The sequence below is a fragment of the Varanus komodoensis genome, unplaced genomic scaffold (genome assembly GCF_004798865.1).
Source record: "Varanus komodoensis strain SLA01 unplaced genomic scaffold, ASM479886v1 scaffold26, whole genome shotgun sequence".
Lineage (NCBI taxonomy): Eukaryota > Metazoa > Chordata > Lepidosauria > Squamata > Varanidae > Varanus > Varanus komodoensis.
In genome coordinates, this window is record NW_025335684.1 from 9,501,709 (window position 1) to 9,515,287 (window position 13,579).

The window sequence follows — 13,579 nt, forward strand, 5'->3', positions numbered from 1 at the left end:
CTTTAATGCCAAAACATATTGGGATGGATTGTTCTGTTGTAGGCAGCTGCTTGTAGGCCCACCTCAGTGATTCTGGTGCTTTGCCAGTGATTGTGGGATGCATTCGATGCTGCTTTATAGGAAGCAGGCAGTGACTGTACTGCGTGCACGGTTCTTGGTAGCTCCAGGAAAAGCTTCTGGAAGTTTCTTTAGCAAAGTATGCAGCTCTGAACACGGTCTGTCCCTCTTGATGCTCCCTTAAAGGTCCTCCAAGCTACGTACCTGCAACTGCCTTCCTTCAGAACGCTGGCCAGGCTCATTTGATCAGTCAGTGTGAGCAGCTCGAAGGAGAAGTCAGCGCTTTCCTGCAGCAGAGGCGATCCGTCTTGCGTGGCTGTCTCGAGCAGCTGCACAACTACGCCACTGTAGCCCTTCAGTACCCCAAAACAGTGTTTCAGAAGCATCGTGTTGAGCAGTGGAAGACCTGGATGGACGAACTCATTGTTAACATGACCATAGACCGTTGTCAGGATCTTTACCGGAAGTAAGTTTTCCACCGAACCTACAGAGGGAGACTGTGTCAGCATGGCATACAAGTAACTTACGTGCCCCTGTGCCTTCATTCCAGTAGCAATAGCACTATTTACGGCTTCATTATATTTCGTTTCTGCTGTATCCTTGATACTATAGTAGGGCTGGGTAATGTCCAGGAATGGACCACTTGGCCCCCAGTTGGGACCCTCCCAGTCCGACGTCCCAAAATTCAGGAGGGCCCAAAACAGTTTTAAAACTTACAAAGAAAATTGTGTCTGAAGCTGCTACGGAATGCTCAAAAGGTTAAAATTACTATGTCTGCAAGCTAATTTGGACCCTTTTGATACTCTGTTGCAGTTTGGGACCCCATTTTCAAATCATCATCAACATCATCCGCCCTGTCTTGGGCACCTGAAGGAGAGGGTGTGGGTGTGCATGTGTGTGTGTGTTGGGGTTGAAGTTGCCCACCCCAATTGGCCCTGACCTTAGGTTATAGAAAAAATGTGGCAGGGTATGCATGCGATGGTCATAATCCTATTGTTTCTCAGGTATGAACATCAGTACGCTCCTCAGCCCCCTCCAGCTGTGTGCCAGTTCATAACAACTACAGAAATGACTTTGCAACGATACGCAGCAGATATAAACAGCAGGCTTATCCGACAAGTGGAACGATTGAAGCAAGAAGCTGTCACTGTTCCGGTGTGTGAAGAACAGTTAAAAGAAATTGAACGTTGCATCAAGGTCTTTCTCCATGAAAATGGAGAAGAGGGTTCACTGAGCCTAGCCAGCGTTATCATCTCTGCTCTGTGCACTCTTACCAGGTAAGACCTTTGTGAAATTTGGCACTGATGGTGGCTTATTTTTATTTTTCCATTCCTTCAGCAAAGCAATTTCCAAAGGATTTCTTAAGTATCATTTTTGCTTATTACCATAGTTCATAAAAATGTTGAATCGAGAAATTTAGCATACTATTTTAATTGTCTTAATGAGTTTTAAAAGGTAAACTTTTGAACACATTTCCTCTTTTGATTGACAAACTAACTTCTTCATTTAGGCGTAACCTTATGATGGAAGGTGCTGCATCTAGTGCTGGAGAACAGCTGGTAGACCTCACCTCAAGAGATGGAGCTTGGTTTTTGGAAGAGCTGTGTAGCATGAGTGGGAATGTTACATGTCTTGTGCAGTTACTGAAACAGTGTCATCTGGTCCCGCAGGATTTAGATACTCCTAACCCAGCTGAAGCCTCAGAAGCTATTCACCTAGCTAATGGAGTTTACATCTCACTTCAGGTGAAATGCTTACACTACCTGTTTAACAGTGCATGTTAATGAACAACCCCCTTGTGAGTGGGAGCTGATAAATTGCCTGAAATCACTAAGTTTTTCCTGTTCCTGCACTTACCTGGGAGTAAGAACCATTCAAATCACAGGACTGACTTCTGAGTAAACACTCTCAGGATTGCACTCCTAGGGCTCAACACTTCATTAAGGCAGAGTGTTCAGTGGAAAAGCCTTCTTCTGGTTTACTAAACTTTATTCCAGAGTCAGAACTAGTGAAATAATTGTTCGTGGAACAGAATTCATTCCCTTGCAATTTAAAAGGCATGGCGGATGTAGTCTTCCTCTTCGTGCAATGGGTGGCCTTGGCGATGTAGGTGTATTGTAACATACCACATATACGTATATGGCATATAAGATGACCCTTGAAACCATAAATAGCGAGACAAAAATTGGGGGGTTGTCCTATACATCCTTATATCATATTCATCGTTTTTAGAAAGAGACAATTGTATTTACAACCTTGTTTTTATTAATAATAATTTTTAAAAAACCTTCTTACTGGTACTGGAGGAGCTCATCCTGTGTTGCCTTGCTGTCCGTGCAGGACTCCTCCCTTTCGCCTGGCCCTCTGCCGCCGACCGTCCTCCCTGACCAACCCCAGCCAGCCCCCTTGCGGGCTGCAGGCAGCCTCCAAATCAGAGAAAGAATGTGAATATAAGCTAGAATAGGATAACGTGATGTCACAGAAGTCTAGAAGCTTCTGGCTAACAAATATCCATACATACCAGCATATAAGAGTCCCTTCAAACTAAGGGTTGCTATTGAAACAATAGCAAAGCAAAAATTGAGGGTTGTCTTACACACTCAACATATGACAAAGACCAGAAAAAACAGCCCAAAATATTGACCTTGTCATATACGCTGAGAGCCAGTGTGGTGTAGCGGTTAAGGGCATGGGACTGGGACTCAGACGATCTGGGTTCTAGTCCCCGCTCAGCCATGGAACCAACTGGGTGACTTTGGGCCAGTCACAGACTCTCAACTCAACCTACCTCACAGGGTTGTTGTTGTGGGGATAAGGTGGAGGAGGAGAATGATGTAAGCTGCCTTGAGCCCTTTGTAGGAAAAAGGCAGGATATAAATCAAATAAATGAACGAATAAATAAATAAATATACATGAGTCACTTTATGTGCTGGTATATATAGTGCATATGTTTGTTTCCTGAGTTCTTGAGTTACTGTACAAATATAGTTGGCATATTAACTTTGCTGTGACATTTGGACAGCCCGCTATGGCATTTACCATTTTAGAGCACATTTTCAGACCCTTCTGTGTTTGTAGCCAGAAGCAGATTGAGCTGTTGAAATATCTGCTAAGGAAGCAAACACTTAAAGCCCTCCTCTTAGTTTCAAAAGCCCAAGCAAGTTTTTACAAGGGTGAGGTTAACATATCCCAGCACTTGGGCATGCCTCCTTGTTTTTAGTAAGTTACGGTTTAATGGTATTGTATGTTGAAGGGTTTTTTGTATATAGACATTCTACAAAAGTTAAAATGAAAATATTTACATAGGAGGTCCACATCTGAAGCATGTTTCTCTTCAGCCAGTAAGCTCTACCATAAAAATATGTTGAGCTATTTTTCACATCTCAAAATAATTTCTCTGTCTTGTACCATATGATAGAATAACCTTTTATCTCCATACTAACTTTATTTTGAATAAGTCACTATTCATTTTATGGGTTGGGTGGCATTGTTGTTTTCTCACATCAATTTCATTAGCAATGAATGAGTGTATGTTTGGGTATGTACCTTGGGGCAAGTCCTATATAATAGCAAACAATGCTTGTTTTGAGCAATTCTTTCTAAAATGAAGCAGCATTCATTATGTTGCTTAGTTTTCTTTTTACTAAATAGCAGCATTCTAGTCTTTGAAGAACAGTGGCACAGTTACCAGTTGGCTACTTGCTGTTTTCTGTTTTGATGCTTACGTACATTTGTTCTTCTAACAGGAACTCAACTCAAATTTCCGCCAGATTATTTTTCCAGAAGCGCTTAGGTGCTTAATGAAAGGAGAATACACCTTGGAAAGTATGCTTAATGAACTGGATAACCTCATTGAACAAATTACTGATGTTCCTTTACAAACTCTGGTTGAGTCTCTTCAAGCTTACTTAAGAAATGCAGCCATGGGGCTTGAAGAAGAAACACATGCTCACTACATTGATGTTGCAAGGTAAATATCCAGTTCTTGCTTTCACTTTACATTGAGTTGGCTGCAACAAGATGAAGCATTTTTTTACTGATGGGAGAGCAGTTTTATGTAAATGCGAAAGATGTGGACAAGTTGAAACTGGGTGGGACTTCATATAGATCAAATTCCAAGGGCTTAAATAGTCTAGCACAACCTTCGGAAACCTGCCGTACAGGTAGGACAAGAACCACAGAACAGTAGACCCAGGTGGCTGTCAAAGTCAGTGGTATTAGAAAAAGGGGGAAGGTCTAGCAGCAAAAACAGGAGTGTGCTGGTCCGGTTCCTGGTGCAGCCTTTCCAAGTTCCAAAAAATACTTTGGAAGTTAGACTGAAAAGGATCCACATTATAAATCTTCACTAAAATGCCATTAAAATGATAAATACTATCAGTTGGATTCAGTGTGTGGTGTGAAATAAGAATTCAGAGGAGCAAATAAGATGGCGTTTGAAGACAGTGGTTGTAGCATCTAAAAAGGGGATGAGAATGGATGCTCCTTTGAGTGAAAGAACTTTCTTTTGCAGTTCCATTTTTGGTCATTTGAAGCTGCTACCTTGTGTAGATTTCATCATCCTAGATCTCTCTCTAGCTGGCAATTCTCTTCCCCGCATATGAGCTTTGAACTTATTCATGTACAAATGTATGCAAGGTTAATCAGGGATGCCTGTAACTGTTTGGTAGATTGCAGGCATTCTGTCCAGAGCCCAAGAAATGCAGAGTTAAAGGTTTGCTCTGCACTCTTCTCACTCTGCAAAGTATCTAAATGTGGTGCTGCGGAATGAGAGGGAAAGAGGCAATGGTGCCACCAGGATAAGTCATAACATGGTGCCAGTCCGCTCTCCCTCTTCCTAAATACTCCCAGAAGTCCTGCTCTGAGTTTGCTCTTATTACCATGGTTAGATGCCAGCTGCATCCCGTAGCACCCAAGCTGCAGCGGGTGGAGAATCTGAGCACAGATCTCCAGCTATAAGGGTGAGTGATTTTCTGACCTCATAGCTTGGAATCCAAAATACCCTCTGATTGTCTCGGCACGACCTAGCAGCCATAGGATTGCTCTGTAAATAATAGTGAACTCAGATTTCATGAATCCAGTGGTAGCCCCTACTTCTTCGTCTGTCTTTAGGTTTTGGAAAAGCTTAAACAGTTTCAACTAAATTTTTGCTTTTTATCTTTAGGATGCTTCATGCCCAGTACGGTGAGCTGATTCAGCCAAGAAATGGCTCAGTTGATGAAACACCTAAAATGTCAGCAGGCCAGATGCTGTTGGTTGCATTTGATGGAATGTTTGCACAGGTGGAAACAGCATTTGGCTTATTAGTTGAAAAGGTATGGGCTTACTGCTAGAGCTAATTCTTTAAATGAAACAAGCAGAAGGAAAGCCACCTAATCTTTTGCTTAATTTTCCTTCAGCTAAATAAGATGGAGATCCCTGTTGCATGGCGCAAGATTGACATAATCAGGGAAGCCCGTAGCACCCAAGCTAACTTTTTTGATGATGATAACAACCGGCAAGTTTTAGAAGAGATTTTCTTTTTGAAAAGGCTGCAGACAATAAAGGAATTTTTCAGACTCTGTGGTACTTTTTCTAAAACCCTTTCAGGTAAATATTTAAATCCCTTAAATATTATTTCTCATCCAGTGGGAATAAATTACAATAAAGCTTAGGTTGAGAAGAATTTTGATTTTCAGACTCTACCTTATGACCTGCCATGTTGACAAGGTTTAAAACTGTGATGCATTGACTTCTAATAGCGGGATTGCCGTCCCTTATTGGGGTGCATGGATGCTACTGCTCTGCTCGGAATGACCACAGTTAATATCTGTGTTTTGCTGTTATGAAAACTGTCAGCTAAAAATGTAGAAGACCAAAACAGCAAGTGGAGTGAATTTGTTCTTGTGACGGCACATACCACTTCCTTTGTAAACAGCAAATGATTTATTTTATTTATACCCCACCTTTTACCAAAAAAGAAAAAAGAAAAAAAGCCCCCATGGCAACCTCAACAGAGTCATCTTCAGATAGACCCTGTACTTCTATACCTTCTCTGTTCTATATATCCTGAGTGTACTGATTATTTCATCACTTTGGTGTAGCCTGGAAGAGAACAAAACCAACTAGTTGTCTGTTTCCAAATTGAATTTCTCCTCAGGAAAGAACCTGTCACGCTAGGAGTGCATTTCAGATGTTCTTGAACATAAATGATTTACTCATTGCTTTCCATATGTGGCGCCATTTTGCTCTGTGGTATAGTTGTGCCTCCCTGAAGTAAAGGAACAGAATGAAGGGATGTACCAATCATCCCAGTGACATGTTGCCCATTTTGTGAAGCTGGCTACACCTGCGGATGCACACGTGGACGTGTTTGCATGTACTAAGCTGTGAAATGGGGTTCATCACGATGCCATAGTGGCATGGGCCTGACCCATTTCCCTCTCAGAAAGTGTGCTTGGAATGATGTCAGATCTGCAGAGTCTAAGATTTCAGAGTGGCAACTCGCATCAGGAATTTCCCCCGCCCCGCCCCACCCCACCCCACCCCACCACCCAAGTATACTTGTTCTAAGTCTGTGTAATCTCTCTTTTCTCTTAAAGGTGCAAGTTCAGTTGAAGATCAAAATACTGTGAATGGACCAGTGCCAATAGTCAATATGAAAACCCTGTATAGGAACTCTTGCTTTAGTGAAGACCAAATGGCCAAACCTATAAAAGCTTTCACTGCTGATTTTGTCCGTCAGCTTTTGATTGGCCTTCCAAATCAAGCTCTGGGACTTACACTGTGCAGTTTTATTAGTGCTCTGGGTGTGGATATAATTGCACAAGTAGAGGCGAAAGATTTTGGGGCTGAAAGCAAAGTTTCAGTGGATGACTTGTGTAAGAAAGCAGTAGAACACAATATCCAAATTGGCAAATATTCACAGCTGATTATGAACAGAGCGACAGTGTTGGCCAGTTCCTATGATACTGCGTGGAAGAAGCATGACCTGGTGCGGAGACTTGAGACCAGCATCTCTTCCTGCAAGACAAGCCTTCAGAGAGTGCAGCTACACATTGCTATGTTCCAGGTATGTTAGCTGCACAATAAATTAATTGTCCATGAGGCACACCTGAGTTATGAGATGAAATTGCTTCTTGAAATTTTAATTGACAGTATTTTTATTGAGAAATAATTTTATTTTATACCTTAGGTTCTCAAACTGTGGAGCAGAAAAGAGGGCTGTCTTTTCACATTACAAAATAAGAGACAGGCTTAAGCTAACCGTCAGTACCTGGCTCCCTTATATTAGAATATTCAGTGTCTTTTATGTTAGCTATTTATTCTTCTGCAATTGTTAGCAGTCATTGGTAGAATTGTTGTATGAAAACCTGTTTATCTTGAAGCTTGTGGCTATTATTCATGGAACCTCTCAGTCTGTTCATTCTTTCTGTATTACTAACCCTGAACTAACTTTTTCAAAAGTGGCAGCATGAAGATCTTCTCATCAGCCGCCCCCAAGCCATGACAGTTACTCCTCCACCTCGCTCTGCAATTTTAGCCAGTATGAAAAAGAAGCTTCATACTCTTGGCCAGATCGAAGCTTCTATTGCAGCAGTTCAGGTAATTTTCTTCAATCGCGATAGAAATCCTCGAGTGCTAAAGCACGCCTAAGCTACGTAGCTAGTCCATCAGTGGAGGAGCACTGATCCTCAGCCTCCCACCATATATTGAAATTGCAGTGATAACAGCTTTTGTAAGTCTTACTTTTGACAACTCGCAACATTTTCCCACTTTTAACAACTGAATTTAAACCTGCGCAGCTGTCCATGTTCAGTCACCAAGCTGCTGCTGGTCATCATGCTGAAAACTACTCCCTGTCTTGTGGTGTTGCTGGTTGCTTTTGAATTTTTGCAGTGGGAGTGTAGTGGAGGTTTTCCCAGCTTGTTGCTTCTTCAGCATAATGAAAAGATCACTGTGTCCAAGGCCCCAGGTATAAACAAAAAAGCAAGATTTAATTCCTTTGCTTTTCATTTTGCTTACTTAGGAGAAGCTGGCAGCACTTGAAGCGAGTATTGAGCAGCGTTTGAAATGGGCTGGAGGTGCTAATCCAGCATTAGCACCAGTTCTTCAAGATTTCGATGCCACAATTGCTGAAAGAAGAAATCTGGTCCTTAAAGAAAGTCAAAGAGCCAACCAGGTACTAAAGACAATCAGATGTGATGAGCTTCTGCTGATGTCCAATAACACATTTAGGCAATCCAGTATCTAGCAAGAAGTTATATACAGTCAATTCAGTGAATGTATTGCAGTGATAAAAGCAGCACATAAGAAATTTTATTAGGTATATTGGACTTAAAATGATATTTGCCATATCTGAGGAGCTGCAGGTTCTTTTTGAGAGAATACTTAAAAGCTACCCGAATATATGGGGCTGCTTTAGTATTTGCATGGTGCCACTGGCATATGGTCAAACTCCATGTAGGAGTTGTGTCCAGATCCAGTTCTTTTGCTTGTGTAGTTTCAAATGGAATTATAAATGTATTTATAGTTTATTATAGGTATACAGACAAAACATCACAAATTGCATAACGTCTTTCAAATGGAATTATAAATGTATTTATAGTTTATTATAGGTATACAGACAAAACATCACAAATTGCATAACGTCATGGTCACAGATGAAACCAATACACAACGAACGATCACCCAACTCATTGCTTCTGATTTTCCCAGTACTCAGTATCAATGTGATGCAGCTTGGAGTTATAGTTTAACCATATCTTTTTAATAACATTAGCACAGTGATGTGTCTCTGATTTTATTTTGTGGTCTAGTTTCACCTTTTGAGTAATAGATATATCATGTTCATAGAAGATTCTAGATCAGTTCAGTCAGTTTAGTTACAGCCAGATAAATGGACCTGGGGTAGCGGGGAGTGCGGAAGACCCTTACAGAATAGCTACTGATGGTCAGAGTAGGAGGACAAATCGTCGCATGTGGTATCAGGCAGCCTCTTAGTAATGTTGTGATTGTTACCTAAAGCATACTCATCCAGAGAGGTGGGTTGCCTCTTAGATAGCAACATTAGCACTGTAGTTGTCCCAGTTTTGCATCGTTTTTGCTTTTTTTTTAAGTTATTTGAATCTTACAAATTCAAATCAGGCCCTAATAATAGAAATCAAGTTGGATATTGCTATTCCCATCTGCAGAGGTAGATTTAGATTTGTACATATCATAATGCCTTTCGAGTACATAGCCAACAGCCTTGGACTACAGGAGACTAATCAACCATTCTGGAAGTGTAATTCAGAAATAGCTCAGGCTTTGCTACTGGAGGGAGGTGGGGGATGCCCTGTCATAACACCTTGAAAATCCCTGGAATATACACCCACTAATTCTTGCCTCTGGCTTGTATTTTGATATACTTTGAATGTTAATCTCATGCCATTTAGCAGATTATGCAGAAAGGACTGGAGTGGGTTGTGAATGAATGGAGAATGGGTTCAAATTCTGTTACATCTGACTGGGGAAGATGGTAAAACTTAATCTTTTCAAACAAATACTGATTAAAATGTACTTGGCACTTCTGAAGCTCCAAAGATTATAGTAGTTCTTATAATTTCTCTCAACCTATTATTGTAATATGCAAATTACAGAGGTTAGCTTAAAACCTAAATTTAAATTGTGTAAGGCAAAAACGGAGTCAGGATTCCGGCCAAACTTTTACCAGCTGCAATGTGCTGCAACTCTCAGAAACATTACTTTGGTCATCATGGAGCAAAAATTTGGCAAAACACCTTGCTGAGTACATGCTCCAGATAACCGTGATGTGATGTGTTAGAACTAGATTTTAATAGGCAGCGTTCAGCGCATAAACCAAGTTTGGTGTGATTATCTGAACCTTTTCACTCATTCTCTTGTCTGGCAGGTTACTTTCCTCTGTAGCAACATCATTCATTTTGAAAGTTTACGTACCAGAACAGCAGAAGCCTTAAACCTGGATGCTGCCTTGTTTGAACTTGTCAAACGCTGCCAACAAATGTGTTCATTTGCATCACAGTTTAACAGCTCAGTTTCTGAGTTAGAGCTTCGTTTACTTCACAGGGTGGTAAGTGTAAAAACAAAAAATGGAAGTGGGAGGAGGAAAAAGAGAGTTCATTTTACATATAACAATCAAGACATAGTAGGCTTATTTCAGATTTCAACTAGGTTTGGAATTGTTTGTGAGATGCATTTGAGTGTACTTCGTTTTTGTTTGCAATGTTCTTCCCAGAAGTTCGGGTGTCTTTGGGGGCGAGGGGGGGGTCTTTCTTACATTCAGAAAAACTCTTGAGAGGGGTTATGCGGACAGATGATAACTAAAGCTACTTGATTTGTGGATGAGTGGGATAACTAAATAGGTCTGACTTACAGATGAGTTTACATAGTTTGACTGCTGCTTGAAAACTTCCTTCGCTTTAGGGCACCAATCTTGATCATCCCATTGGTACATCAGAATGGCTCATCATAGCTCACAAGCAACTGACACAGGACACGGCCACCCAGAGAACCATACAAACAGAGAAAGAGCAGCAAATAGAAACTGTGTGTGAAACTATTCAGAATCTGGTTGATAGCATTAAAACTATACTCACTGGACACAACAGACAACTTGGGGATGTCAAACACCTGTTGAAAGCCATGGCTAAGGTTGTAACTTACGTTTATTTGGTTATTAGTTCATGACAGAATATCTGTGGGGAGACAGACATACAGTTGGACTACTGTTGGCTTTTATAAGCTTTGTGGCTATCTGGAGCATTTTGAATTTAAGAATGGATTGTTGAACTTCTCAGGACTGCACAGGTGCACAAAGTTGTTTGCACAATGTTAAATACCTTTGTTTGCTGTGCTAATATCCACATGTAGTTAATGCCAAGCCTGCTATAAAAGAAGCTAGAACTAGTGCTCTATAAGTTTCAACCACAATGCAGTTAATGTATTTTGGAGCAAATCCTACAATATTTACAGGGATCCACTAATGATAGATAAATCCAGAATAATCTGCTACACAAACTCTGTTATAAGGCTGTCTACAAGAAGCCAGGGGGAGTATCACATGTAGCAGCCAGGAGAAGTAGATCTGAGGGAGTGAGGCCCAGACTGTTTCCAGGGGTGGGGCTTCTGTGTCCCAGCAGTATATAAAATGACAGACATCCTAACTCTCTCACTGCATTGCAGGAGATAAAGACAGCAACAACACTTGTGCTGCTGTTCATTTGGTTCTCCGTTCCACAAGAGCTGGGCTAGGGAAGGGAAAGCGAGGGACCTGAGCAGGTTCTAGTAACTCTGGTCCCTTTAAGAAATATTGTTTTTGCGCTTTGTCAACTACTTCTAGGAGAGAAGCCATAATGAATGTTACTCTATTACAGGATGAAGAAGCAGCTCTGGCAGATGGTGAAGATGTTCCCTATGAGAATAGTGTTAGACAGTTCTTGGGTGAATATAAATTATGGCAAGACAATATTCAAACAGTTCTGTTTACATTAGTTCAGGCTATGGGTCAGGTCCGCAGTCAGGAACATATTGAAATGCTGCAGGAAATTACTCCTACCTTGAAAGAACTGAGAACTCAAAGTCAAAGGTAAGGAAACATCCATTGCAGTGTTACTAGAAACAAAGACAACTTTCTTCAGTGAAGATATTCTAGTTAATAGAGGCCCAAAATCTGACAGAATCCAGAGTACAATTTTTATTTGGCTCTTTTTATGGCAAGTATTTGGAGTGCCAGCAGTCTAAAAGAACTATTCCAAGATATCTTGGTTGCAAGAATTTGCATCACATTGGATTGAGATGTACAATAAAACAGCCTTAAAATACAATTCTGTCCATGCTGACTGTGGATTGCTGGGAACTGTAGGATTTTTCTCTCTGCCTAGAATTGGGTTCCTACCAATTTCTCAAAATGAGTCCAAATTTTTGAACAATCTGATGTTTTCATACAGTTCTTTTTTTTTAGTTTCCAGTGCTAACACTTGTCTTAATTATCAATTTCCTTATTTTTCTTAGTGTCTACAATAATCTAGTGAGTTTTGCATCACCCTTAATCACGGATACACCCAATGAATGTTCAAGTCCAACTTCTGCCGCTACATGCCAGCCAACATTTGCTGCAGGTGAAGTATGGAATATGTTGAACCTTTTATTTCTGTGAATGTAAGCTAGCTTATTTTAAGTTCTAAGCCTGTGTTGCCCTGTTCAGGTTACAAAACATTACTACTAAGTAATTATGCACTCAGTCTGTGCGTGATACAAAATATTGTGTATATCCTCTGTTAACTAGCAAACCAAGTTTTTAAACCAAATTCAAACTTCTCCATGTAACCATGTTATGCAATTTTGATTGTGCTTAAGAAATTGTCAGTTCATTGGTAAGAGATGATCAGGGGTCAGACTAGTGGAGGTCAAACATTGCAGCTTGTTGAGGTGAATATCAGCAGTTCATGTAGATTGGATATATATTATTTGTTGCATTTATATCCTGACCTTTCCCTAACTTGGGTAGGGTCCTGTATGTGGTTCCCCCTGCCCCTTTTATAGGGTGCACCAGACTGACCCTTGATTACTTGGTGAGCTTCATGCCTGAGTGAGGTTGGGTCTAGCCTGCTAGATCTGAGTGCAGTATCATGACTCATGGCAGCTTCAGTCAGCTTGTACATCCAAATATATCTTAAATGGGAATCACAGGACTTTAGTAGGATTCTTCTGGTCTGGTGAGTGCAAGAACAGGACTCCCTATTTCCCCAGACCACTGCAGTCCCAGAGGTGGGAAATGGGTTCTTTGGAGATGCCCCAGTAAGGTTACTCAGAGAAGAAAATAATAGAATATTTATTTCCTACGTTTAGTCTAAACAAAAGCAAGCTTGGAAAGTGTAACGCATGGATCTTAACCACCTGTAGCCAAAGTGATCTTCTTTCTTACCTGTGCCTTTCACTTTTGGATGTTTGTTCAGTTGTAGCACATTGAGTGTGCATTTCAGACCTCCTTCTCTTTGCTTATATGAGGAAAAGTGATTTCAATTTATTTTTATGGCATTTTCAGCATTACCTTATTGAAATTATATTTTGATAGCGGTCCGTAGCAATACGGTGCAGAAAACTCAGCCAGAGGTTATGTCGCAGAATACAAGAAAGCTAATTCAGAAAAACCTTGCACCGTCAGCAGATACGCCTCCAGGAGCAGTTACAGGAACTGGAAAGAGTGTTGTCTCTAGCCCTAAAAAGGCCATCAGGGACCCTAAAACAGGAAAAGGTAAGTAGGACATTAAATTATCTGGAATATTCTATTCTACAGTGAGCAGAATACAGTTGATCAGTTTAACCTAATGTGGATCAAATAGACTTGGAATAGATTTGGAATATATGTTTTCTTTTTTAAAAGCTGTGCAGGAGCGGAATTCGTATGCAGTAAGTGTGTGGAAACGTGTCAAAGCCAAGTTGGAGGGCCGGGACTTGGATCCCAACAGGAGAATGTCTGTTGCTGAACAGGTAACTCATTGAGCAAAAACACCTCCTTCTTGAG

At 40.8% G+C, this 13,579-nt stretch overlaps 1 protein-coding gene across 2 annotated transcripts in view; it reads left to right on the top strand.

The window, feature by feature from the left end:
- SMG1 (SMG1 nonsense mediated mRNA decay associated PI3K related kinase) overlaps positions 1-13,579 on the top strand; it is a 75,347-nt gene that overhangs the window by 58,707 nt on the left and 3,061 nt on the right. For both annotated transcript variants that reach the window (XM_044433855.1, XM_044433856.1), the window contains exons 47-61: positions 244-523; positions 1,062-1,334; positions 1,568-1,802; positions 3,804-4,027; positions 5,219-5,369; positions 5,454-5,643; positions 6,636-7,105; positions 7,501-7,638; positions 8,063-8,215; positions 9,947-10,126; positions 10,480-10,707; positions 11,430-11,641; positions 12,067-12,173; positions 13,130-13,309; positions 13,439-13,545. In XM_044433855.1, coding sequence (XP_044289790.1) covers positions 244-523; positions 1,062-1,334; positions 1,568-1,802; positions 3,804-4,027; positions 5,219-5,369; positions 5,454-5,643; positions 6,636-7,105; positions 7,501-7,638; positions 8,063-8,215; positions 9,947-10,126; positions 10,480-10,707; positions 11,430-11,641; positions 12,067-12,173; positions 13,130-13,309; positions 13,439-13,545 — 3,128 coding nt within the window. The remainder of the gene's footprint in view (positions 1-243; positions 524-1,061; positions 1,335-1,567; positions 1,803-3,803; positions 4,028-5,218; positions 5,370-5,453; positions 5,644-6,635; positions 7,106-7,500; positions 7,639-8,062; positions 8,216-9,946; positions 10,127-10,479; positions 10,708-11,429; positions 11,642-12,066; positions 12,174-13,129; positions 13,310-13,438; positions 13,546-13,579) is intronic.